General features: G+C 41.2%; 1 protein-coding gene across 1 annotated transcript in view; it reads left to right on the top strand.

The window, feature by feature from the left end:
- LOC128663111 (uncharacterized) overlaps positions 1 to 26,859 on the top strand; it is a 197,806-nt gene that overhangs the window by 114,689 nt on the left and 56,258 nt on the right. Inside the window, exon 4 of the mRNA XM_053717275.1 lies at positions 13,293 to 13,463. Within this exon, the coding sequence (XP_053573250.1) occupies positions 13,293 to 13,463 (171 nt within the window). The remainder of the gene's footprint in view (positions 1 to 13,292; positions 13,464 to 26,859) is intronic.

Raw genomic sequence — 26,859 nt, 5'->3', positions numbered from 1 at the left:
TCGGCATCCAAATATCAGCAAAAGGTATAGGCAAAAGACAGGGTCAGGCAAGCAGAAGTCGGCATCCAAGTGTCAGCAAAAGGGTAATAGCTACAGGCAAGGTCAGGCAGGCAGAAGTCAATGTCCAAATATCAGCAAGTAGGGATTAGGCAAGAGGCTTGGTCAGGCAGGCAGAAGTCGGTACACAGAAGAATAAAACTGATATGGTACTCACAATCCAGGGAAACAAACAAACGGGCCCAGATTCAGATCTCCCGCCGAGATTTAAAGGGCAGGAGCGTAACCGTCATCAGAGGGGTGTGAGAGAAAGCGTCATGTTGCTAAGCAACATGACGTCAGAGACACAGAGGAGTTCCGGGAGCCGCGGCGACACGGCGATGAACGGAAGCGCTCATGACAGCACCCCCTCCTCAAGGGCCCCTCCGGGGGACAGGACCAGGTCTATCAGGATGAGTCTTGTGGAAGGTCTTGACCAATATTGGAGCATTTACTTGATGAGCAGGTTCCCAAGAACGTTCCGTGACTGGATAACCCTTCCAATGAATGAGATAATACAATTTCTTGCCCCGCAATTTGGAATCTAGAATATGGCTGATCTCAAACTCAGGATGTCCATGCACCAATAACGGTGGAGGTTTAGAAAAAGGCTTAGAATACCTGTTAATCATCACAGGTTTTAAAAGAGAAACATGGAATACCGGATGGACTTTGAGAGACTTGGGTAAAGCTACCCGATAAGCAGTGGAACATACCTGACCCAGTATTCGGAAAGGACCCACATATCGTGGTCCCAATTTGTTAGAAGGTTGTTTCAGGCGAAGAAATCGAGAGGAAATCCAAACTTTATCACCAGGGCGATATTTGGGAGCCTTTTTCCGTCGAAGATCCGAAAAGAACTTGTAACGTCTAGAAGTTACAGAAAGAATACGATGTATCTTCTGCCAATGTCGAGTTAATCTTCGGGCTGTAAGATCAGAAGCAGGATTCACTGTGGAGGAAGTATGCAAAGGGAACGTCCTAGGCTGATATCCGTAAGCTGCATGAAAAGGAGAAGTCTGAAGGGAGGAATTGTACCGGGCATTATGGGCCAATTCAGCCAAAGGAAGGTAAGAAGTCCAGTTAGAATGATAATGATCCACATAATGTCTAAGATATGTTTCAAGACACTGGTTTACTCTTTCAGTCTGACCATTCGATTGTGGGTGGTGAGAAGTAGAGAGAGATATAGTAGTACCAAAATGTTTACAAAGTGACCTCCAAAATCGAGAAACGAATTGTACCCCTCTATCTGAAACAATATCAAGAGGAAATCCATGGATTCTTACAATATGTAGAATAAAAAGTTCAGAGAGTCTTTTGGCAGATGGTAATCCTGGCAAGGGTACAAAATGAGCCGTCTTAGTGAACCTGTCGACCACCACCCAGATAGTATTGTTCCCAGTGGACAAGGGAAGATCGGTAATAAAGTCCATGGATACATGAGTCCAAGGCTGGTGAGGTATAGGCAATGGTTGGAGTAATCCTGAAGGAAGTTGGCGTGGAGTTTTGTTCATGGCACATTGTGTGCATACTGAGACGTAATCCTTCACATCTTGAGAGAGTGTAGGCCACCAGACATGTTGTTTGAGGTTTCGAGTGGTAATACTGATGCCAGGATGTCCAGAAAGGGGACTATCATGAGCCCAAAATAAAATCTTGGAACGAAGGCGTTCAGGAACAAAGAGTAAACCATTGGGAGGTTTACAGGACAAAGGAAGACGCTCTTGAGCGGACTGTAATTCTTGTAACCAAGAAGTTGTTAACTGGGCAATGACTTCATGAGGTTGAAGAATGGTACCAGACTCAGGAACTGGGGTATCTTGAAATTGTCTGGAAAGTGCGTCTGCTTTAATATTTTTTGAACCAGGTATGTAAGACAAATTATAGTGAAACCGAGAGAAGAATAAGGACCAGCGTGCTTGCCTGGAATTTAGTCGTTTGGCTGTTTGGAGATACAGAAGGTTCTTATGATCAGTAAGTATAGTAAATGGCAAAGAAGTACCTTCCAGCCAATGTCTCCATTCATCCAATGCCATCTTGATGGCAAGCAACTCTTTATTCCCTACGTCATAGTTAAATTCGGAAGGAGTGAATTTTTTAGAGAAAAAAGCAACAGGATGAATCCTTCCAGTCTCTGGTATTCGTTGAGACAGAACCGCTCCAGCAGCAACAGAGGAAGCATCCACCTCCAGAATAAATTGAAACTCAGGATTTGGATGACGAAGGATAGGAGCTGAGGAAAAAGCTTCTTTGAGAGATTCAAAAGCTTCTATAGCCTCAGACGGCCATACTTTACAGTTTTGTCCTTTTCTTGTGAGAGAAGTAAGAGGAGAAGTAATAGTAGCAAAATTCTTGATGAACTTTCTGTAATAATTGGCGAAGCCTAGGAAACGTTGTAAAGCCTTCAAAGAATCAGGTCTAGGCCAATCCAAAATGGCAGAAAGTTTAGTAGGGTCCATTTCGAATCCAGATGCCGATATTACATAACCCAGAAAGGGTATGATTTTTTGATGGAAAGAACATTTCTCCAGTTTAGCAAACAGATGGAATTCTCTTAGACGTTGAAGTACTTTCTTGACGTGGTGCACATGATCTTGGTGGTTCTGAGAAAAAATTAAGATGTCGTCCAGGTATATGATAACAAAAATATTCAAAAAATCACGAAAGATCTCATTTACAAAATGCTGGAAAACCGCCGGAGCATTGCATAGCCCAAAGGGCATGACCAAATATTCATAATGCCCAAATCGAGTGTTAAAGGCAGTCTTCCACTCATCTCCTTTGCGTATACGGATCAAGTTGTATGCACCACGTAGGTCGAGTTTGGTGAAAATGGTGGCTCCCTGAAGATAAGTAAAAAGTTCAGGAATAAGGGGCAGAGGATAACTGTTCTTGATGGTAATCTGATTCAATCCACGATAATCAATACAGGGTCTTAATCCGCCATCCTTTTTTCCCACAAAAAAGAAACCAGCCCCTACAGGGGAAGAGGAGGGTCGAATAAATCCTCTAGCCAGATTGTCTTTTATATATTCTTCCAGAGCCATGTTTTCTGGTTTAGAAAGTGGATATGTTTTGCCTCGAGGATAGGCAGCCCCAGGAAGGAGGTCAATGGGACAATCAAAAGGGCGATGAGGAGGAAGACGTTCCGCTTCTTTTTTGGAGAAGACATCCACAAAGTCATGGTAATGCATAGGTAAGGATTCCGGAGTTTCAACTGTGAGAGCAATAGTGAGTGGTAACTTAGTAATCTCTTGAAGACATTTAGTCTGGCATGTAGATCCCCAGGAAGTGAGTTCACCGAAAGTCCAAGAAAAAATGGGATTGTGAATCTGGAGCCAGGGTAATCCCAAGATAATGGGAAATTGCGGAGTGGGAATGACATCGAAACAAATTGTCTCAGAATGAAGTATTCCTACGGTGAGGATTAAGGGTTGAGTAGAAAACTGAATGTATCCAGAACCCAAAGGATCTCCACTGACCGTAGAGACTGAAATGGAATACTCCTTCTTTAGTAAGGGTATAGAATGAGTAGAAACAAATGTAGAGTCAATGAACACACCTCCAGCACCAGAATCAATTAGGGCTTGGGTATAGATCTTCTTTTGTCCAATTAGAAGAGTTACTGGAACAAAGAGTTTCTTGTATAGGGAATGACCACTATTTTGGCTTAACTCAGTTCCCTGGACTAGAGTTAAGCCCTGGCTTTTACTGGCCTAGTAGGACAATCCCTTAATAAATGTCCTTTAAGGCCACAGTACAGACATAAGCCAAGAGTCCGTCTTCTTAAGCGTTCAGTCTCAGTTAATTTTATACTTCCTACTTCCATGGGTTCAGCCTGATCAGTAGTAGGAGAGGCTGGAGTGACTGGACTAGAAAAACGAGGAGCTAAACGAAAAGGAGTTCGAGTGGCAGTCCTCTGTGTTCTATCCTTTTCTTGTTGGCGTTCACGAAACCTGGCGTCGAGACAGATACAGAGATTTATTAAGGCTTCTAAGGACTCTGGAAGTTCACGATACACCAATTCATCCTTGAGACGCTCAGAAAGTCCTTTACGGAAAGCGGCTCTGAGTGCTCCCTGATTCCAAGTGGTTTCAGAGGCAAGGGTGCGGAACTCAATTGCATATTGAGAGACTGGTTGATTTCCTTGACGTAAATCCAGGAGAGTTGCTTCAGCAGCGGATGACCTTCCAGGTTTATCGAATACGTTTGAGAATGTAGATAGAAATGTATCAACATCCAACAGTATAGGATCATTCTTTTCTAGCAAAGGTGACACCCAAGCCAAGGCTTTTCCTTTCATTAAGGAAATAAGAAACGTGATTCTAGAAGAGGCAGTAGCAAAGAGAGTAGGGCTATTTCGGAAATGAAGACGGCATTGATTCAAAAAGCCTCTACATTCTTCAGGATTCCCATCATATTTATCCGGAAGAGGAATCCTGGGACTTAGTTGTACCTGAGACTGATTGTTAGGAATCGGAGGAGGTAATGCCTCAATCGGATTTGGATTGGGATTAGGATTGGGAGGTGTGGTAGCAACCAAATTTTGTAATAGAGCAGTAATTTGATCAAGTTTAGTGTCCAGAGACTGCAAGTGAGTGGCATGAGAACCCAAGAGCTGTCCCTGGTGAGCCACGGCCATAGATAATTCAGTGGGGTCCATTTTTATGGCCCGTTTGTATTGTCAGCCGCTCTGGAATCAATCCGGGATGTAACCCAACTGCTAGCGTGAATTGAAAGCACACGCTAGCACACTGAGAAATATCCAGGACGTGACCCACTCAGGAAGCAGATTAGAAGATAACAAAAATGAATATTGTTCCAGAATGCAGGAAAGCCACAAAGGATAAAACGTCCCTTTAAGTAGTACAAAGAACAAAAAGGAAATGCTCTTACTTTGAAGCTTCTGAAAAAGGTCCTCTTTAGCAGGCTTGTAAAACAAAGGAAAAGTTCTCTTTTGCAGCTTGTAAAAGTATAATGTCCCTTTAAGCAGGTTTATAACAAACAGAAAGGCAAAGTTCTCTTTTGCAGCTTGTAAAAGTAAATGTCCCTTTTAAGCAGGTGTATAACAAACAGAAAGGCAAAGTTCTCTTTTGCAGCTTGTAAAAGTATAATGTCCCTTTAAGCAGGTTTATAACAAACAGAAAGGCAAAGTTCTCTTTTGCAGCTTGTAAAAGTAAATGTCCCTTTTAAGCAGGTGTATAACAAACAGAAAGGCAAAGTTCTCTTTTGCAGCTTGTAAAAGTAAATGTCCCTTTTAAGCAGGTGTATAACAAACAGAAAGGCAAAGTTCTCTTTTGCAGCTTGTAAAAGTAAAATGTCCCTTTAAGCAGGTCTTGTTTAACAAAGAATAGGTTTAAAGGTAAAGGCCAAAGCAAGGTCAGGCAGGCAGAAGTCGGCATCCAAATATCAGCAAAAGGTATAGGCAAAAGACAGGGTCAGGCAAGCAGAAGTCGGCATCCAAGTGTCAGCAAAAGGGTAATAGCTACAGGCAAGGTCAGGCAGGCAGAAGTCAATGTCCAAATATCAGCAAGTAGGGATTAGGCAAGAGGCTTGGTCAGGCAGGCAGAAGTCGGTACACAGAAGAATAAAACTGATATGGTACTCACAATCCAGGGAAACAAACAAACGGGCCCAGATTCAGATCTCCCGCCGAGATTTAAAGGGCAGGAGCGTAACCGTCATCAGAGGGGTGTGAGAGAAAGCGTCATGTTGCTAAGCAACATGACGTCAGAGACACAGAGGAGTTCCGGGAGCCGCGGCGACACGGCGATGAACGGAAGCGCTCATGACAATTACATTGTATGCCCGTAGAACCAATATATATTGTGTACGTTAGATTACAGAATTATGTTTTACGTTTAGGTAAAGGTTTAGTTTGCTAAGTGGGGGGTTGCGGTTTAGGGGTTAATAGTGTAGAGGTTTAGTTTGCGATATGGGGGTGGCAGTTTAGGGGTTAATAGTGTAAAGAGGTAGTTTGCGATGTGGGGGGATGGTGGTTTAGGGGTTAATAGTAGTGGGGACTTTGCGTTAATGTAGGGGTTATAAGCTAGGTTCTTATTACGATTTGGGTTAGCGAGAGAGTATAGGTGTTAGGTTTATTTTTCCACTTCTAGTTTACACAATAGTGATATTGTAAGTTCTCTTTGCGCCAGTCGGGTTAGGGCTCAAGCAATAACTCGATATGTGCATGATTGAAAAATTTGTTTCGGTTCTATCAGCCAATCGGAATTAAGGTAGGAAAAATCTGATTGGCTGATTCAATCAGCCAATCAGATTGAAATTCTATCCGATTGGCTGATCCAATCAGATGGACCTCGCATTCTATTGGCTGTTCCGATCGGATGTCTTCAGGATGCTGCCACTCCGCTCCGGATGGATGAAGATATAAGATGCCGCCTGGATGAAGACTTCTGATGGATGGAAGACCTCTTCTTGCCCCGCTTGGATGAAGACTTCTGCCGGTCTGGATGTCCTCTTCTGCCCCATCGGATGAAGACTTCGGCCCGGCTGGGTGAACACGACTCAAGGTAGGGAGATCTTCAGGGGGAAGTGTTAGGTTTATTTAAGGGGGGTTTGGGTTAGAGTAGGGGTATGTGGGTGGTGGGTTGTAATGTTGGGGGGTGGTATTGTGTTTTTTTTACAGGCAAAAGAGCTGATTACTTTAGGACATTTAAGGGCTGGTAAGGTAATAGAGCTGTTAACTTTTGTAATTTAGATTAGGGTAGGGAATTTTTTTTATTTTGGGGGGCTTTGTTATTTTATTAGGGGGCTTAGAGTAGGTGTAATTAGCTTAAAATTCTTGTAATCTTTTTTTATTTTTTGTAATTTAGTGTTTTGTTTTTTTTGTAATTTAGTTTAGTTCAGTGATTTGCAACCTTTTTTTTTGCCGTGGCACACTTTTTTACATTAAAAAATCCTGCGGCACACCATCATCCCAAAATTATACAAAATGACACATTGTAGCCTAATACAGGATATATATATATATATATATATATATATATATATATATATATATATATATACATATACATATACATATATATATATACACACACACACATACTGTATATACACACACACACTGTACTGTACTGTGCTGTCAAGCCATGCCTCCTACAAACTATACATTACATATTGACATTCTTTTACAAACAATCATAATGATTGTCTGTGAATGAATGTCAATGTCATGGTTGTAAATGATGCCTGATCAGCCTGTCACATACCTCCCAATATTTCAAAATTTGAAAGAGGGACACCCCCTCACTGTTGTCAGTCTGCCGCCGCACACCTGAGGATCTCTCACGGCATACTAGTGTGCCACGGCACACTGGTTGAAAAACACTGGTTTAGTTTATTTAATTGTAGGTAATTGTAGGTACTTGTAGTTAATTTATTTATTTAATTTATTTAATGATAGTGTAGTGTTAGGTTTAATTGTAACTTAGGTTAGGATTTATTTTACAGGTAATTTTGTAACTATTTAATAGCTATTGTACCTAGTTAAAATAAATACAAAGTTGCCTGTAAAATAAATATAAATCCTAAAATAGCTACAATGTAACTAATAGTTATATTGCAGCTATATTAGGGTTTATTTTACAGGTAAGTATTTAGTTTTAAATAGGATTAATTTATTTAATTAATTTAATGATAGTGTAGTGTTAGGTGTAATTGTAACTTAGGTTAGGATTTATTTTACAGGTAAATTTGTATTTATTTTAACTAGGAAGTTATTAAATAGTTAATAACTATTTAATAACTATTGTACCTAGTTGAAATAAATACAAAGTTGCCTGTAAAATAAATATAAATCCTAAAATAGCTACAATGTAACTATTAGTTATATTGTAGCTATATTAGGGTTTATTTTACAGGTAAGTATTTAGTTTTAATGAGGATTAATTTATTTAATTATAGTAAATTTATTTCGTTTTATTTAAATTATATTTAAGTTAGGGGGGTGTTAGGGTTAGGGTTAGACTTAGGTTTAGGGGTTAATAACTTTATTATAGTAGTGGCTACGTTGAGGGCGGGAGATTAGGGGTTAATAATAGTAGGTAGGTGGCGGCGATGTTAGGGAGGGCAGATTAGGGGTTAATACAATTTATTATAGTGTTTGTGAGCTGGGAGTGCGGCGTTTTAGGGGTTAATACATTTATTAATCATGGCGGCAATGTCCGGTTGGCAGATTAGGGGTTAATACTTGTAGTTAGGTTGCGGCGACGTGGGGGGGGCAGATTAGGGGTTAATTAAATTTATTATAGTGTTTGCGAGGCGGGAGTGCGGCGGTTTAGGGGTTAATACATTTATTATAGTGGCGGTGAGGTCCGGTCGGCAGATTAGGGGTTAATAATTGTAGTTAGGTTGCGGCGACATTGGGGGGGCAGATTAGGGGTTAATAAAATTTATTATAGTGTTTGCGATGCGGGAGTGCGGCGGTTTAGGGGTTAATACATTTATTATAGTGGCGGCGATGTCCGGTCGGCAGATTAGGGGTTAATACTTGTAGTTAGGTTGCGGCGACGTTGGGGGGGCAGATTAGGGGTTAATAAATATAATATAGGTGTCGGCGATGTTAGGGACAGAAGATTAGGGGTTCATAGCTATAATGTAGGTGGCGGCAGTGTCCGGTCGGCAGATTAGGGGTTAATACTTGTAGTTAGGTTGCGGCGACGTTGGGGGCGGCAGATTAGGGGTTAATAAAATTTATTATAGTGTTTGCGAGGCGGAGTGCGGCGGTTTAGGGGTTAATACATTTATTATAGTGGCGGCGATGTCTGGTCGGCAGATTAGGGGTTAATACTTGTAGTTAGGTTGCGGCGACATTGGGGGGGGGCAGATTAGGAGTTAATAAATATTATGTAGGTGTCTGCGATGTTGGGGGCAGCAGATTAGGGGTACATAGGGATAATGTAGGTGGCGGCGGTATCCAGAGCGGCAGATTAGGGGTTAATAGTATAATGCAAGTGTCAGCGATAGCGGGGGCGGCAGATTAGGGGTTAATAAGTGTTAGATTAGGGGTGTTTAGACTCGGGGTTCATGTTAGGGTGTTAGGTGTAGACTTGTTTCCTATGGGGGAATGCCGAATTTACCGAGCTAATTCGGATTTATTCGGTAGATTTGGCAGCTAATTCGGTAGATTCGGAAGTATTTTAATTCGGAAATTCGAATCGATCCGAATCTCCGAATTTACCGAATTTTCCGAATTTCCGAATCAATCCGAAACGAATCGCACATGTCTAGCAATAACCATTTTCTTTTAACTTGTAATATGAGCGCTACCTGACTCGTGCAAAGAGAATAAGTCGAACGGTGATAGCGTGCAAGCAGGAGCGGTAATTACCGCTTCACTCGTAATCTAACCTATAGTCATTTTATTAAACATTTGCTCAGGCATTCAGTGAGACACTCAGCAACACATTTAACATGTATGTACACGTTTTTCAATGTATTAATTATTTATGAACATGCATTAATGTATGTATAGTATGTGAGGACAAAACAAATAATTGTAATGGAAAGTAATTTTGAATCACATTTCACTCCTTAACCCCTTAATGATTGGGCATTTCAGACTAAGGCCTCTATTTAACAAGGTCTGGCAGACCTGATCCGACAGTGCGGATCAGGTCCGCCAGACCTCGCTGAATACGGAGAGCAATACGCTCTCCGTATTCAGCATTGTGAGCTGCTGGTGCAAGGGGGGTGTCAATCAACCCGATCGTACTCGATTGGGTTGATTTCCGGCGATGTCTGTCCGCCTGCTCAGAGCAGGCGGACACGTTATGGACCGCTGCTTCATAACTGCTGTTTCTGGCGAGTCTGAAGGCTCGCCAGAAACACGGGCCGTCAAGCTTCTTTCGGAGCTTGATAGATAGGCCCCTAAAACTTCCCCAAAATACCAGAGTATTTTTAGCTTTTGCCATCACTCCATTGAAACAGAAATAGAGCCTTTTTTTAATTTTTTTATTTACCTATCAAAAATATATCTTTTCCTTTAGTAGACAACCCAAATGGATGTAAAAGCCTCTCTGAGATCCCCTTTTGTCAGAAATAGCAGACATAAAAGGCTTTGCCATTGCTTTTTGGTAATTAGAATGCTGCTATTTGCAGCTGCACACCACACTTTTATTTTGCCCAGCAGTAAAGGGGTTAATCAGGTAGCTTGTAAGGTTAATTTTATCTTCAAGATTACCCTCCCACCCCCTGATCCCTCCCAAACAGCTCTCTTCCCTCCCTCACCCCCACTGGTCACCCCCATCTTAGGTACTGGCTGGCAGACAGTCTGCCAGTATGCAGTTTTAGTCCTTTTGTATTATTATTTAATATTATCATTGTTATTATTTTCTACAGTGTAGGATTACACCATTACCTTCCCACCTCCCTGATCCCTCCCAAAAAGCTCTTTAACCCTCCCCCCTCTAACTAGTTTCTGCCATCTTAGGTACTGGCAGCTGTCTGCTAGTACCCAGTTTTCTATCCATTTTTATTTTTTATTTAATACAAAAAAATATTTTTTTCTGTAGTGCAGCTGCCCCCCCTTATTTACCCCCTCCCCCTCCAAGATCTTTTGCCCTACCCTCTATCCCCCCTCTACACTCTAGGAACCCCCTCTCCCTCCTTCCCCCTCCCTCCCACTCTCAGCATTTATTTTTCCTGTAGTGTAGCGGTCCCACCTCTCCCTCCCCCTCCAGCGATGGCCACCCACCCACCTCCCTCCTAACCCTCCCCCAACACCAATGATTGGGACCACCGCTACCAGATGTAGAGAGGGACAGTTTGTCTCTCTCTGCATCAGTCACCCTGCAAGTCTATTTCTGCACTGCCCCACTTGTGGGACATGCAGAAATAGCGCAATCTTGACACTGTTAGTGAGCTAAAGGCAGAGAGAGGCCCAGTACAGCAGCGTCACACAGGGTACGGCGCTGGTCCCTAAGGGCTTAACGTAAGGAGTTAAAGGGACAGCCAAGTCAAAATTAAACCTTCATGGTTTAGATAAAGCATGTCATTTTAAGCAACTTTACTTCTTTTATCTAATTTGCTATGTTCACTTTGTATCATCTGTTGAAAAGTATACCTAAGTACTCTCAGGAGTAGCAGTAAGCTACTAGGATCTAGCTGCTGATTAGTGGTTGCACATACAACATGCCGCTTGTCGTTGGCTCCCCCAGTGTGTTTAGCTAGCTTCTTTAACAAATGATATCAAAAAAATACATCAAATTTCATAATAGAAGCACTAAATGAATCATGACAGAAAAAACTGGCTTCATGTTTCAAACTAAATAAATACAGGTGGCCCTCGTTTTACAACGGTTCAATTTACACCGTTTCAGAATAACAACCTTTTTTTCCAGTCATGTGACTGCTATTGAAAACATTGAGAAGCAGTGCATTTATTAAAATAGCCAGTAGGTGGAGCTCTCCGCTTGTGTGGCAGCAAAGCCAAGTAAGCTGGAATTAATCAGCTTAACATAATCTGAGCTATTGAGCAGATTTCAAAGGAACAAGATCTTCCTGTCTATTAATCAGTCCAGATTGGAATGCATAGAAAGAACTGTTTGCAGAAAAATGCAAGTGAAGTCTGTGTTGTGTGATTATTTTATTAGGTTTTTAATGCTGTTTAGCAAATGTTTTTGTTCATTTAACTTAGTTTAATTATATATTCTGTGTTGTGTGATTATTTTATTAGGTTTATAATGCTGTTTAAACACATAACATAGTAGATAAGGTTGAAAAAAGACTGAAGTCCATCGAGTTCAACCTATACAAATCTAAAATACTTTCAAAAAGTTCCAGTTAAGCTTAAATAACCTCATTAAAATGTGACCCATTTAATACTAGCACTCATATCCATTAATTTTGTTTATATACAGAAATGTATCCAGACTATTTTTAAATGTATCTATGGTATTGGCATTCACTACCTCCTTTGGTAATGAGTTCCACAATTTTATTGCTCTTACAGTGAAAAAACGTTTCCGTTGCAGGAGATTAAATCTCCTTTCCTCCAACCTTAAATTATGACCTCTTGTCAGAAACAATTTTCTTGGAATAAACAGAGCTTCTGCCATCTCTGTATATGGGCCTTGAATATATTTATTTAAAGTAATCATGTCACCTCTCAAGCGCCTTTTTTCTAAAGAAAACAGACCCAGTTTGGCTAGCCTCTCCTCATAGGTTAATTTCTCCAATCCCCTTATTAGCTTTGTGGCCCTTCTCTGAACTTTTTCTAGTTCTGCAATATCTTTTTTAGCAATCGGTCCCCAGAACTGCACTCCAAACTCAAGGTGAGGTCTTACCAGGGCTTTATATAATAGCATTTAAAGTCTTCATTTCAAAGCTTTAAAAATAATGTATTAGGTGTTACTTATGACAATTTTGAGAGGGGCCTGGAACCTAACTCCCTCACTTCCCATTGACTTACATTATAAACTGGGTTTCAATTTACAACGGTTTCGATTTACAACCATTCCTTCTGGAACCTAACCCCGGCGTAAACTGAGGGCTACCTGTACTAGTGTTTGAATGTTTAATTGTTTTAATACCTTTGACACCGTTGCCAAACTAAAAATGTAATATTTTATTCCTTTATTGCACTGACTCTACCTTAAAGTGAATGTAAACTTTCACCAATTACTGCCCGTTTTCACCAATTAGTGCCCAGTTTTTAAAAATACTATGAAAAACAGAGGCACTTTCATTGAAGAAAGTTTACATTGGACCGTATTTTACAAATATTTACCTTTTACTTTTTCAAAGCCGGATCGGCATCCCCTGCCTGCAGGTCCTCTGTAAATACGTCACCAATAACGAAACCGTCTTCCTCCAATCACGGCAGGATCTCACGAGATGGACGCTCTGGGGGGAAGCCCTGATTGGAGGAAGCCGGTTTCGTCATTGGTGATGTATTTTCAGAGGACCTGCAGGCAGGGGATGCAGATACGGCTTTGAAGAAGTAAAAGGTAAATATTTGTAAAATACGGTGCAATGTAAACTTTCGTCAATGAAAGTGCCCCTGTTTTTAATAGTATTTTAAAAAAACGGACACTAATTGATGAAAGTTTAGATTCACTTTAACAGTTATTATGAGCTATTATTAAAAAAACTTTATAATGTTATTGTTCAGAGAACTTAACAACTAATGTGTATTTTTATGATCTCAAGACTTTATAATGAATATTTTGAAAGTGTAAAAAATGCATATAATCTGTGTTTTGTTTTGCTATCTAATTTTATTGTTAAAGGAAAACTATTGATTCGGGAACCCATTATGATCCCAATGTACATGACAGAACTCAAACTTGTGGTAGCAGTTGGATTTGCTGATGGAAACACAGACAGATGGAACGATGTTTGTGCTTGGTTCACCAAACAAGTTACAAATGAAGGAAACATTGCAGAGATTGCTTTGGAGGGTAAGTCTTACATTGATTATACTGTAAACTAAGTAAACCCCTGTAGCTAGTGGTTGTGCATTTTCCATAAGAAAAATCTATTTCTTTCATAAGGTGGTGAGAGTCCACGATCCATTACGCTTGGGATTTAACTCCTGGCAAATAGGAGGAGGCAAAGTTTCTCAAAACTCTCTCAAGAGAACTTTATCCCTTTCACCTTACTTGTATGCCAGTTTAAACTTTGCCACCCAGGGGGTGGGTGAAGAACTGAGGTGCTCTTATGGTTCTTCGTTGAGAGGGCTGCTACTAAGAGACAGACGGGAGACTGGAGTATGGGGTCATGACACAATTATTCCCAGTGATGGAGTTAACCACAAGTCTGTCACAGGGACAGGTCCCTTGCCTCCTCCTTTTGATTTGTCGATATACTCCTTCATTTATATCCTCTGTTGTAATGTGCTCAACACTGGATGGGCTATCCACTGGAAACCGTTACTGTGCAGCAGTAAGCACAGTGGTAGGGATGCTAGACTGGTAAGTAGCACAGGTTACACTGGCACTCACAAAGCCCACATGCTATTAGAAGATACATGAGACATGGAACATCATAGCCAGCAGACATTTTCACTGAGACACTAAACTACCTTAAACCTGCTAATTGTATTGTGGTCTTATGGTCTATGTGCCCTGCAGACTGGGAGGAAACAAGTGCACTCCCGCTCTAAGGATGCATAGTGTGTCTCAGTTTTCATTATTATTTTTTTTATAAATAGCGTGCTACGACTTTTCCTTTTTTTATTCTACACTCCAGATACCTTAAAGGGCTATTTTTTTGTGCACTACAGCTTTATAGCGTGTTCTGGCTTTTACGAAGCAATAATAAAAACTGATGCGTGCTAGTTTTTGTTCTCTCGTTGCAGGTTAGCGTGCGTCGCAGTTCATACGCATTAACATTACTGTCTCTGGCTCTCTATCTACCCGCCTTTGTTCAGTGCATACTGTCTATCCTGTCAGCTTCTCCTCAGCCCACTATGGCTATCATCTCCGTTAGTACTTCTGTATCTCAGGAGGGGGTAAGCTTATCAAAAATTTCAAGAGTCAAATTTATTTTATTTGGGGGGTCATGTGTTATAACAGAGTTCCTTACTAATTCTACACCTATCCTCAAAAAACCTTCTCTTAATCCAACCTCCCCATCCAACTACCGCCCTATTTTCCTATTCCCTCTTGCCTCAAAGCTTCTTGAAAAGCTAGTATATGCATGACTATCCCATTTCCTTACATTAAACTCCCTCCTTGACCCACTGCAATCTGGATTTCATCCCCATCACTCCACAGAGACAGCAATTGTTCAGGTTACCAACGACCTACTTACAGAAAAATCAAAAGGCCACTTTTCTCTGCTTATCCTCCTTGATCTGCCGTAGCCTTTGATACTGTTGACCCCCCCAATCCTTCGGCATTTGTGACACAGCCCTCTTGTGGTTCTCTACCTACCTGACAAACCGTACCTTTAGTGTAGCCTTCTCTGGGGCCTCCTCTGTCCCATCAACACTTTCTGTTGGCATACCACAAGGCTCTGTCCTCGGTCCCCTTCTCTTCTCAATCTACAAGTTATCACTAGGTTCTCTAATAAAGTCCCACGGGTTCCAATATCTTTTGTATGCCGATGACACCCAAATCTACTTCTCTGCACTAGACCCATCTCCTTCCTTGCTAACATGTGTCACTAACTGTCTTTCTCACAACTCTTCCTGTATGTCCTCTAACTACCTCAAGATAAATCTCTCTATAACTGAGCTCCTTATTTTCCCCCCTTCTTCCAAAATCTCCACCCTCAATCTCTCTATAACTGTAAACAACTCTATCATTATCCCTACCCCGCATGCCCAATGTCTTTGGTTCATACTTGACTCAGATCTTTCTTTCACTCCTCACATTCAGTCCTTTTGCTAAATCCTACCGCTTCCACCTAAAAAAAAATCTCTAAAATTAGACATTTCCTTACACAAGACACAACTAAGATCCACTCTTTCATCCTTTCCCACCTTGATTACTGCAACTCTGTCCTCTCTGGTCTCCCCAGCTGCCACCTAGCTCCTTTACAATCCATAATGTTTGCCTCTGCCAGGCTCATTTTCCTTACACGTCGCTCCTCATCTGCTGCATCTCTCTGCCAATCCCTTCACTGGCTTCCTCTTGCCTCCAGGATTAAACACAAAATTCCCACTCTGACATACAAAGCCCTCAACTGCATTGCTCCCCCCTATATCTCAGACCTTGTCTCCAGATACTCTCCCTGCCATCCCCTTTGCTCTGCTCATGATCTCCTACTCTCCTCCTCTCTTGTTACCTCACCACACTCCCGTTTACAGGACTTCTACAGACTGGCTCCCATATTGTGGAACTCTCTGCCTCGCTCCACAAGACTCTCCCCTAGTTTTGAAAGCGCCAAGTGCTCCCTAAAGACTCTACTATTCAGGGATGCATACAACCTACACTAACCTTTCTTTATATCAGTTCCTCTCCTCCATTGCTATCTCCTTGAACCCCCTTAGCTTGTAAGCCTAAGAGCCCAGCTGTTTGTAGATCACCTTCTCAAGAGCTGACTACAACAGTGCGACTCTTGGCAGGGCCTCTACCTGTTTGATCCCTATAAATGTTTCCTTCCGCCTATGTTTATAGCGCTGCGGAATCTGTTGGTGCTCTACAAATAACCAATAATAAGTCCCTTACTGGGTTCCTTTACTCTTATTCCTCAGACTCAGTCTGCATACAGACATCCCTGTCTCCCATAAGGCTTTATACTGGGCCTTTTGTTTTATTTTTACTTGTTTGTTACTTGTTTGCTATATTAATTTTTCATGGAGCATACTGGAGCTATCCCCATTATTACTCATGCTTTAGAGGGTAGATCATCTGATCATTTATTTAACTGTGCTTTTTTGCAAATTGATTCCTTTCACTCCTCCAGCTCAATTATGTAGTTCATGCATGGATCACCTTATGCATACTAAACAGTATAATGCTATACTTACCTCTAAAGGAGTCTGTCCTCCCTCTGTACAGTACAAGGGATTTCTTCTGATTTTGCTCCTGGTTTTAAAGATTTTGTGCGTTCCAATGTGTCTGAGATGTTGGCTGCCATGCCTCCTACAAGTAAGCACAAAAGAGTCTCTAATAAGCAGCTTTCCTCTGATGTTCCATGCACTTATGCACTTTTTTTTTTTACATAGTGGCACAACCAGAGATTTATAGATGGACTAATTTAGTTTAAAACACAATGACTTACCTAAATTAGCAGTTGGATGGTTTCATAGACATAAGACAACCACAAAGGTGGATGGTATATTTAGGTTACCCCTCTGTGTATGATAAGGGTAATAGATATATAATGGTGTTAGGATGTAACGCTGTATTATTCCAAATAGGATAGACCAATCCAGTATAAAGATATGGTATGGTACATATAGTTTACCTGTTGATCGCTATTTAGACTTAACCCTACTAGGCAAATCAGGATTGTATCACCAAGACACGATTAAGTAGGGATGTTATGTTACGTTGGTTATTTGGTATCACTATGTTGACAGCTTTATACAGGTGATGTAAAGAAAATCGGATTAGGACTATAGAATGCAGTCCGGCTCAAAGAATTGCTGTATAACTAATACAGGGGTGTTTTTTTTTTGTTTTTTTTTCTCCTTTTCTTTTTTTTTATTTGTTTTGTGTTTTTTTTATTTTAAAATATGAAAATTCTAGCAATGTGATGTTAGAGTATAACTATACGCCTGTTTAGTGTCATTGGTAAACGTGAAGGCATTGACAATTTAATTATATTATTTCTTTGTGACTTTACTATTTTTTTGTCTTGTTAGGCGTTGATTTTGTATATATGATCTTTTGTTGGTTCTAAAATAAAGATTTAAAAAAAAAACAAAAAAAAAACAAGTAAGCACAAAAGAGTCTCTAATAAGCAGCTTTCCTTTGATGTTCCATGCACTTATGCATAGCTCAGGATCAGAACTGCTAAACAACTACTTGCAGACTCAAATTCTAATTCCACAGATTCCTCTTCTGAGGGTGAAGTACTTTCTGATGATCACGAATAATTTTCTGATACAGGTGCTGAATCCTCCTCCTTTATGTTTAAGACTGAACATCTAAGAACTCTTTTGAAGGAGGTGTTGAGTACATTAGGGGTACAGGATTTAAAACCTACTGAAGAGAAATCCATTAAACGAACAGGAAACCCCAAATTTTTCTTTCATGATTTGGAAAGAACATATCATTTTAAACAATTTTCCATTTTACTTCTTTTATCAAAATTACTTAATTAACTTGTTATCATTTTCTGAAGGAACAGCATTGCACTTCTGGCAGCTGGTGAACACAGCTAGTTAGCCAATCACAAGAGAAAAAGGTGTATAGGCAGTAATCAGCAGCTAGCTCCCACTAGTGTAGGATATGTATGTATTATTTTTCAACAAAAGAGAACAAAGCACATTTGAAAATAGAAGTGAATTTAAAAGTGTCTTAAAAGTACATGCTCTATCTGAATCCTGCAAGTTTAATTTGGACTTTTCCATCCCTTTAAGCAGTTGAATTTAATATTTAAACCAAGATTTTTTCCGTTTCCTGAGGCTATAACAGAAATCATTACCAAAGAATGGTCCAGGCCTGTTCTTCCTTTAAAACTAACTTCTGCATTCAAGAAGATGTTCCCTTTACTTTACACTAGTGTGGAACTTTGGGAAACAAGTCCAAAGGTGGATGGTGCCATTTCTACTCTTGCGAGACAAACTACTATCCATTTAGAAGATAGTACGTCTTTTAAAGACCCGATGAACAGAAAATTTTAGTCTTTCTTCAAGTAGGTTATTTATTTAAACCAGCAATTATTATTGCTTGTGTGGCAGCAGCTTCTACCCTTTTGTGAAACTTTTTATCTGGACAGAGCTCAGATTGTTGATGAAGATTTTCAATGTTGTCTGAAAGATTTTCTGTGATGCTATTATTGACGTTATCCAATTAAATGCCAAAAACATGGCATTGTCAATTTTGACAAGGAGAGCTTTGTGGCTCAAATTTGGCTGGCTGACATGGTTTCAAAATCTAGACTTCTAACACTTCCTTTTAAAGGAAAGACTTTATTTGGGCCTGATTTAGATGCTATTATTTCCACTGTTACTGCAGGTAAAGGTAGAAGTTTTTAAAATAATTTTTGTTCCTTTTGTCAATCAAGGAACCAAAAATCCTCCTTCTCAAAAGCAGGATTCTTCCAGACCTTCCTAGAAATTTAACTTTTCATGGAACAATGCTAAGCAATCAAAAAAACCTTCTTCCGCTTCTAAGTCAGCATGAAGGTGCGGCCCCCGATCCATAATCTTTTGTTGTAGAAGGCATATTAACCCTTGTTCAGTAGGCCTGGTCTCTATCTGTGCAGGATTTTTGGGTTCTCAACTTAATTTTTCGAGTAAACAGAATGAGTTTCAGATCAAGGCCTCAAAGTGGAAGGTTTCTTCTGTCCCATGTTCCAAGGAACCCTTTAAAACCTCAGACCTTTTTTCATTTTGTTCATGAACTAGAACTCATGGGAGTAATAGTTCCAGTGCCGTTTCAAGAACAGGCCAGATTTTTACTTCAATCTGTTTATAGTTCAGAAGAAAGAGGGGACTTTCAGACCATTTCTACATTTAAACACTCCAAACAAATCTCTAAGAGATCCTACCTTCAAATGTAAACATTTCAGACTATTCTTCCTCTGGTCAAAAAAGGGCAATTTATGTCTACAATAGATATGAAGGATGGTTTCCATATCCCTATTCACAAGGATCATCTTCAGTTCCTTCGTTTTGCTTTCTTGGAGAAAAAAAAAATCTGTTTGTAGCTATTCGATTTGGTCTGGTTACTGTGCCAAGAATTTTTAAGAAAGTTCTGGGAATGCTATTTGGTTGTTTCTTCACAACCATGGCTGGAGAGTCAATGTTTAAAAGAGCTCTCTATCTCCTCAAACCAAAGTTGCCTTTCTAGGAGTCATTATAGACTCAATGACAATGAGACTTTCCTTGTCAGATCAAAGGGGAAAAAAATTGCATTCTACTTGTATGAATCTTCAGCCTCTATCCAATCCTACTGTAGCTTAATGCATGGAAGTTTTAGGTCTGATGCTTGCTGCCTACAGTGCAATTCCATTTGCTTGTTTTCACACATCCTTTGACAATTATATATCCTTTGACAGTGCAAGGACTATACTTAAAGGGACACTGAACCCAATTTTTTTCTTTCATGATTCAGATAGAGCATGCAATTTTAAGCAACTTTCTAATTTACTCCAATTATCAATTTTTCTTCGTTCACTTGCTATCTTTCGGCTAGATTAAAAGTTTTGCGTTATGAGTGAAAAAGCAGCGTTATGGGTTATAACGCTGCTTTTTCACTACCACTGCTATTACGAGTCTTGTCAAAAAAGCTGTACCGCACACTTTTTTTGGCCGTAACGCAAAATAACTTACGCAATTTGCGTAAAGTCTTTTTTCAATGGGACTTCCATAGCACCGATATTACAAGTTTTTTCTGGGAGGCTAAAAAGTGAGCGGTACAGCCTATCCCGCAAAATTCGTAATGCAATCTAAAGTCAGTAGTTATGAGTTTTATGATACAAAGCTGTAACATAAAACTCATAACTAAAGTGCTAAAAAGTACACTAACGGGGGGGCGGAGCCAACATGCAATGAGACAAGACGCAGATCCTTGAAGCTCCTGAAAACAAGCTTAAAAATGTTTAATAATTTAGGGTAATTTACCCCAGGAACATATAATCTTTTTAGCGAAAGCACCTCCTATGAAACTAGCACCATGTGGCAGTGGAAATATGAATGGGAACCTTTTGCATCTGCTTGCCAAGAAACTCACAGGGCAAACTACCGCTAGGTCTGAGAGGCGCCATTTGAAACTCATGTGTCTATATTTCTGAGACTTTCCCGAGGTGAGATACTCCACGTTTGTTCAATACTACAACACCCGGATTAGTGATCGCAATGTCACCTCTTAGCCTCGGCTACTCCGACAGTACCTACTATATACAGAGAGCAATGGTGACCCCCGCCGCCATTCTAGAAGTGATTGGCTCACTGCTGCGGGAGTACCGATTAGCCTTTCTGGGTACCTTGCAAGAGACAATTATACCCCTAGAGCCCAATGCTATCAGAGCGCATGGCGGAGGTGGCAGGGCGGAAGGGCCCCCGCCATTGCTACCTGCCACCCCTACAAACATCAGTCAGCCGACAGGAGAACACGGAACCACGTGGGACTATCGGCTAGTCTCTAGCTCGGCTTTTCTGAAGAGGTCAACTTTTACAGATCCAACGGCTCAAGCTTTCAATAGACATACTAACCTTCTTGCCGTTCAGCCATCTACCCCGTGTGCCGCCGGCGGGTTGCCAGATGAGAGGTCTGCCCTGCTGGGTCATGGTGTTGTCGAGTTGCAGGCACTCCTGGAACAGGCTTCTGAGAAGGTAACGGTGAGAGCGCAGCTGGTTCTGTTCTCAATCGAATCCCGGTTCCACAACATGGCTCCTACTGCTGGAAAAAGAATCCTTGCACACTTTGTAACATCAAGGCTCCAATGTGATGTCCCTAAATTTTGGCAGAAATGCGGAATTGGATAAAGTGGCTCCCTTGCAGAATACCCTTTTTTTTAATTTAGCTCGGGACACTTCTATTGACTGCTTTCCACATTACAACAGCCATTTCATGATAAACTCAGGTTGGAAACATTTGGCTGTCCCCCTAATTACTGCCCTAATAGGTATTAATCCCCCAACAGCCTGTTTTTCTGTGTAGGTTACTGTTCTAGACCTATGTTTATATTTACCTACCTCTAGGTTTAGCTTTTGATTACTCCTATATAATCTTGAAAATGTTAGTGAATTATCTATACTGCCTGCTCTATGTATCCCCTGCGTGCATACTCTCAGGGTTTGCAAAAGTTCTCATTTAGTTGAATAGGGTACATTTAATACATTTCCCTTGCACGTTCTCTACAATATCCCCACAGCTGTCTCTCCCAATATATTTGACATATAGGTTTGTAGGGTCCTGCTGTATACTGCATCAGTTCTTGTCTTGTTCTAATTACCAAACAGGGTGCTCTACAGAGATATAATTTACCATTCTCAGAGTTCAACTCACAAGTTCACATAAAGTTGATTGTCATATGTTACCCATTGCTCCCACCTACTTAGCATTAGTCCAGCATAGGAACTCGCATGCAGCAGGTTACTATATGTTAATCAATGATCTCACCTGCTCAACATTTTATGGAGTAGTGATCTCCCTGTGTGATCTCTCAAAGCCTGTGTAATTGTAGCAACTAGATTACCTTGAGTATTTTAGAGAGAGTTAGTGAGAAGGTTCAAGTAAGTATTTCTCTTGTTAAGTGTGTTCAGTCCACGGGTCATCCATTACTTATGGGATATATTCTCCTTCCCAACAGGAAGTTGCAAGAGGATCACCCAAGCAGAGCTGCTATATAGCTCCTCCCCTCACATGTCATATCCAGTCATTCTCTTGCAACCCTCAACAAAGAAGGAGGTCGCAAGAGGAGTTGGAGTTTTTACTTAATTATTCTTCAATCAAAAGTTTGTTATTTTAAATGGCACCGGAGTGTGCTGTTTTTCTATCTCAGGCAGTATTTGGAAGAAGAATCTGCCTGCGTTTTCTATGATCTTAGTAGGCGTAACTAAGATCCACTGGCTGTTCTCGACATTCTGAGGAGTGGGGTAACTTCAGAAAATGGGAATAGCATGCGGGGTCCCCCGCAAATGAGGTATGTGCAGTACAATATTTTCTGGGAATGGAATTGACTAAGAAAACACTGCTGTTACCCATATGATGTAAGTACAACCTTAAATGCAGTAGTAGCGACTGGTATCAGGCTGATAAATGTATGCGCAGTCGAGTTATTTTCTAGGGACTAGAATTTGACTGAGAAAATACTGTTAATACTGAAATAATGCTTAAGCCTTATCTGCAGTGGAAGCGACTGGTAGCAGGCTTAGTGATAACTTTGCATGACATTGAAAAAGTTTGTTTTTAAAACGTTTACTGGCATGTTATTCGTTTTGTGAGGTACTTTGGTGATAAATCCTTTTGGGCATGATTTTTTTCCACATGGCTAATGTATTTTTCTGCATAGAAACCGTTACATCAGGTCTCCCACTGTTGTAATATGAGTGGGAGGGGCCTTTTTTAGCGCCTTGTTGCGCAGTTAAAATTCTAGCACAGTCTTCCTGCTTCTTCTTCCTTGATCCAGGACGTCTCTAGAGAGCTCAGGGGTCTTCAAAATTCATTTTTGAGGGAGGTAATCAGTCACAGCAGACCTGTGACAGTGTGTTTGACTGTGATAAAAGCGTTAAATCTTAATTTGATATCCGTTTTTGGGTATTGAGGGGTTAATCATCCTTTTGCTAATGGGTGCAATCCTCTGCTAATTAATACATTTACCGTTAAGAATTGTTGACTATAACTGAATTAGTTCTTTGTTATTCAACTGTGTTTTTAAAAGCGCTGCAGCGTTTTTTATATTGCTTGTAAACTTATTGAAAGTAATTTCCAAGCTTGCTAGCTTCATTGCTAGTCTGTTTAAACATGTCTGATACAGAGGAATCTGCTTGTTCATTATGTTCAAAAGCCGATGTGGAGCCCAATAGAAATATGTGTACCAATTGTATTGATATTACTTTGAATAAAAGTCAATCTGTACCGATAAAGAAATTATCACCAGACAACGAGGGGGAAGTTATGCCGTCTAACTCTCCTCACGTGTCAGTACCTTCGTCTCCCGCTCGGGAGGTGCGTGAGATTGAGGCGCCAAGTACATCAAGGCACTTACAAATCACTTTACATGATATGGCTAATGTTATGAAAGAAGTATTATACAATATGCCCGAGTTAAGAGGCAAGCGCGATAGCTCTGGGATAAGGACAGAGCGCGCCGATGACACGAGAGCCATGTCTGATACTGCGTCACCATTTGCAGAACATGAGGACGGAGAGCTTCATTCTGTGGGTGACGGTTCTGATTCGGGGAGACCGGATTCAGAAATTTCAAATTTTAAATTTAAGCTTGAGAACCTCCGCGTGTTGCTAGGGGAGGTGTTAGCGGCTCTGAATGATTGTGACACTGTGGCAATCCCAGAGAAATTATGTAGGCTGGATAAATACTATGCGGTACCGGTGTGTACCGACGTTTTTCCTATACCAAAAAGGCTTACAGAAATTATTAGCAAGGAGTGGGATAGACCTGGTGTGCCCTTTTCCCCTCCTCCGATATTTAGAAAAATGTTCCCTATAAACGCCGCCACACGAGACTTATGGCAGACGGTCCCTAAGGTGGAGGGAGCAGTTTCTACTTTAGCCAAGCGTACCACTATCCCGGTGGAGGATAGTTGTGCTTTCTCAGATCCAATGGATAAAAAATTAGAGGGTTACCTTAAGAAAATGTTTGTTCAACAAGGTTTTATATTACAGCCTCTTGCATGCATTGCACCTGTCACTGCTGCAGCGGCATTCTGGTTTGAGTCTCTGGAAGAGGCGATTCGCACAGCACCATTGGATGAGACTTTGAGCAAGCTTAGAACGCTTAAGCTAGCTAATGCGTTTGTTTCGGATGCAGTAGTACATTTAACCAAACTTACGGCTAAGAATTCCGGATTCGCCATACAGGCGCGCAGAGCGCTATGGCTTAAATCCTGGTCATCAGATGTAACTTCTAAATCTAAACTACTGAATATTCCTTTAAAAGGGCAGACCTTATTCGGGCCCGGCTTGAAGGAAATTATTGCTGACATTAGTGGGGGGCAGACTTTCTCTCTTCGCCCAGGCCTGGGCAAGAGATGTACAGGATCCCTGGACGTTGGAGATTATATCTCAGGGATACCTTCTGGATTTCAAAACTTCTCCTCCACAAGGGAGGTTTCATCTGTCAAGGTTATCAAACCTAGTAAAGAAAGAGGCATATTCTACAATGTGTACAAGACCTCTTAGTGATGGGAGTGATCCACCCAGTTCCGCGAACGGAACAAGGGCAAGGGTTTTACTCAAATCTGTTTGTGGTTCCCAAAAAAGAGGGAACCTTTAGACCAATCTTAGACTTAAAAATCTTAAACAAATTCCTAAGGGTTCCATTGTTCAAGATGGAAACCATTCGGACCATCCTACCCATGATCCAAGAGGGTCAATATATGACCACAGTGGACTTAAAGGATGCCACATACCGATTCACAAGGATCATTATCGGTACCTAAGGTTTGCCTTTCTAGACAGGCATTACCAGTTTGTAGCTCTTCCCTTCGGGTTAGCTACGGCTCAGAGAATTTTTACAAAGATTCTGGGTTCGCTTCTGGCGGTACTAAGACCGCGAGGCATAGCGATGGCTCCGTACCTAGACGACATTCTGATACAAGCGTCAAGTTTTCAAAATGCAAAATCTCATACAGAGATAGTTCTAGCATTTCTGAGGTCGCATGGGTGGAAAGTGAACATGGAAAAGAGTTCTCTGTTTCCACTCACAAGGGTCCCTTTCCTAGGGACTCTTATAGATTCGGTAGAGATGAAGATTTACCTGACGGAGGCTAGGTTATCAAAACTTCTAAATGCTTGCCGTGTCCTTCATTTCATTCCAAGCCCATCAGTAGCTCAGTGCATGGAAGTAATCGGCTTAATGGTCGCGGCAATGGACATAGTGCCATTTGCGCGCCTGCATCTCAGACCGCTGCAATTATGCATGCTAAGTCAGTGGAATGGGGATTACTCAGATCTGATCCCTTTACTGTATCTGGACCAGGAGACCAGGGATTCTCTTCTCTGGTGGTTGTCTCGGGTTCATCTGTCCAAAGGAATGACCTTTCGCAGACCAGATTGGACGATTGTAACAACAGATGCCAGCCTGCTAGGCTGGGGCGCAGTCTGGAACTCCCTAAAGGCTCAGGGATCGTGGACTCAGGAGGAGAAACTCCTTCCAATAAACATTCTGGAATTAAGAGCAATATTCAATGCTCTCCTAGCTTGGCCTCAGTTAGCAACACTGAGGTTCATCAGGTTTCAGTCGGACAACATCACGACTGTAGCTTACATCAATCATCAAGGAGGAACCAGGAGTTCCCTAGCGATGTTAGAAGTCTCAAAGATAATTCGCTGGGCAGAGTCTCACTCTTGCCACCTGTCAGAGATCTACATCCCAGGCGTGGAGAACTGGGAGGCGGACTTTCTAAGTCGCCAGACTTTTCATCCGGGGGAGTGGGAACTTCATCCGGAGATATTTGCTCAACTGATTCTTCGTTGGGGCAAACCGGAACTGGATCTCATGGCATCTCGCCAGAACGCCATGCTTCCGTGCTACGGATCCAGGTCCAGGGACCCGGGAGCGGTGCTGATAGATGCACTAGCAGCCCCTTGGGTTTTCAACATGGCTTATGTGTTTCCACCTTTTCCGCTACTGCCTCGACTGATTGCCAAGATCAAACAGGAGAGAGCATCAGTGATTCTGATAGCGCCTGCGTGGCCACGCAGGACCTGGTATGCAGACCTAGTGGACATGTCGTCCTGTCCACCATGGTCTCTACCTCTGAGGCAGGACCTTCTAATTCAGGGTCCTTTCAACCATCCAAACCTAATTTCTCTGAGGCTGACTGCATGGAGATTGAACGCTTGATTCTATCGAAGCGTGGTTTCTCGGAGTCGGTTATTGATACATTAATACAGGCTCGGAAACCTGTGACCAGAAAAATTTACCATAAGATATGGCGTAAATATTTATATTGGTGTGAATCCAAGAGTTACTCATGGAGTAAGGTTAGGATTCCTAGGATATTGGCTTTTCTACAAGAGGGTTTAGAAAAGGGTTTATCCGCTAGTTCGCTAAAGGGACAGATTTCTGCTCTGTCTATTCTTTTACACAAACGTCTGGCAGAGAATCCAGACGTACAGGCTTTTTGTCAGGCTTTGGCTAGGATTAAGCCTGTGTTTAAAGCTGTTGCTCCACCGTGGAGCTTAAACTTGGTTCTTAAAGTTCTTCAGGGTGTTCTGTTTGAACCCCTTCATTCCATTGATATTAAGCTTTTATCTTGGAAAGTTCTGTTTTTGATGGCTATTTCCTCGGCTCGAAGAGTCTCTGAGTTATCTGCCTTACATTGTGATTCTCCTTATCTGATCTTTCATTCAGACAAGGTAGTCCTGCGTACTAAACCTGGGTTTTTACCTAAGGTTGTTTCTAACAGTAATATCAATCAAGAGATTGTTGTTCCATCATTATGTCCTAATCCTTCTTCAAAGAAGGAATGTCTTTTGCATAATCTAGACGTGGTCCGTGCCCTGAAGTTCTACTTACAGGCAACTAAAGATTTTCGGCAAACTT

The sequence above is a fragment of the Bombina bombina genome, chromosome 6, assembly GCF_027579735.1.
Source record: "Bombina bombina isolate aBomBom1 chromosome 6, aBomBom1.pri, whole genome shotgun sequence".
NCBI classification, from domain to species: Eukaryota; Metazoa; Chordata; class Amphibia; order Anura; family Bombinatoridae; genus Bombina; species Bombina bombina.
The sequence above is the reverse complement of the archived record's forward strand: the minus strand, read 5'-3'. Positions and strand labels throughout refer to the sequence as shown.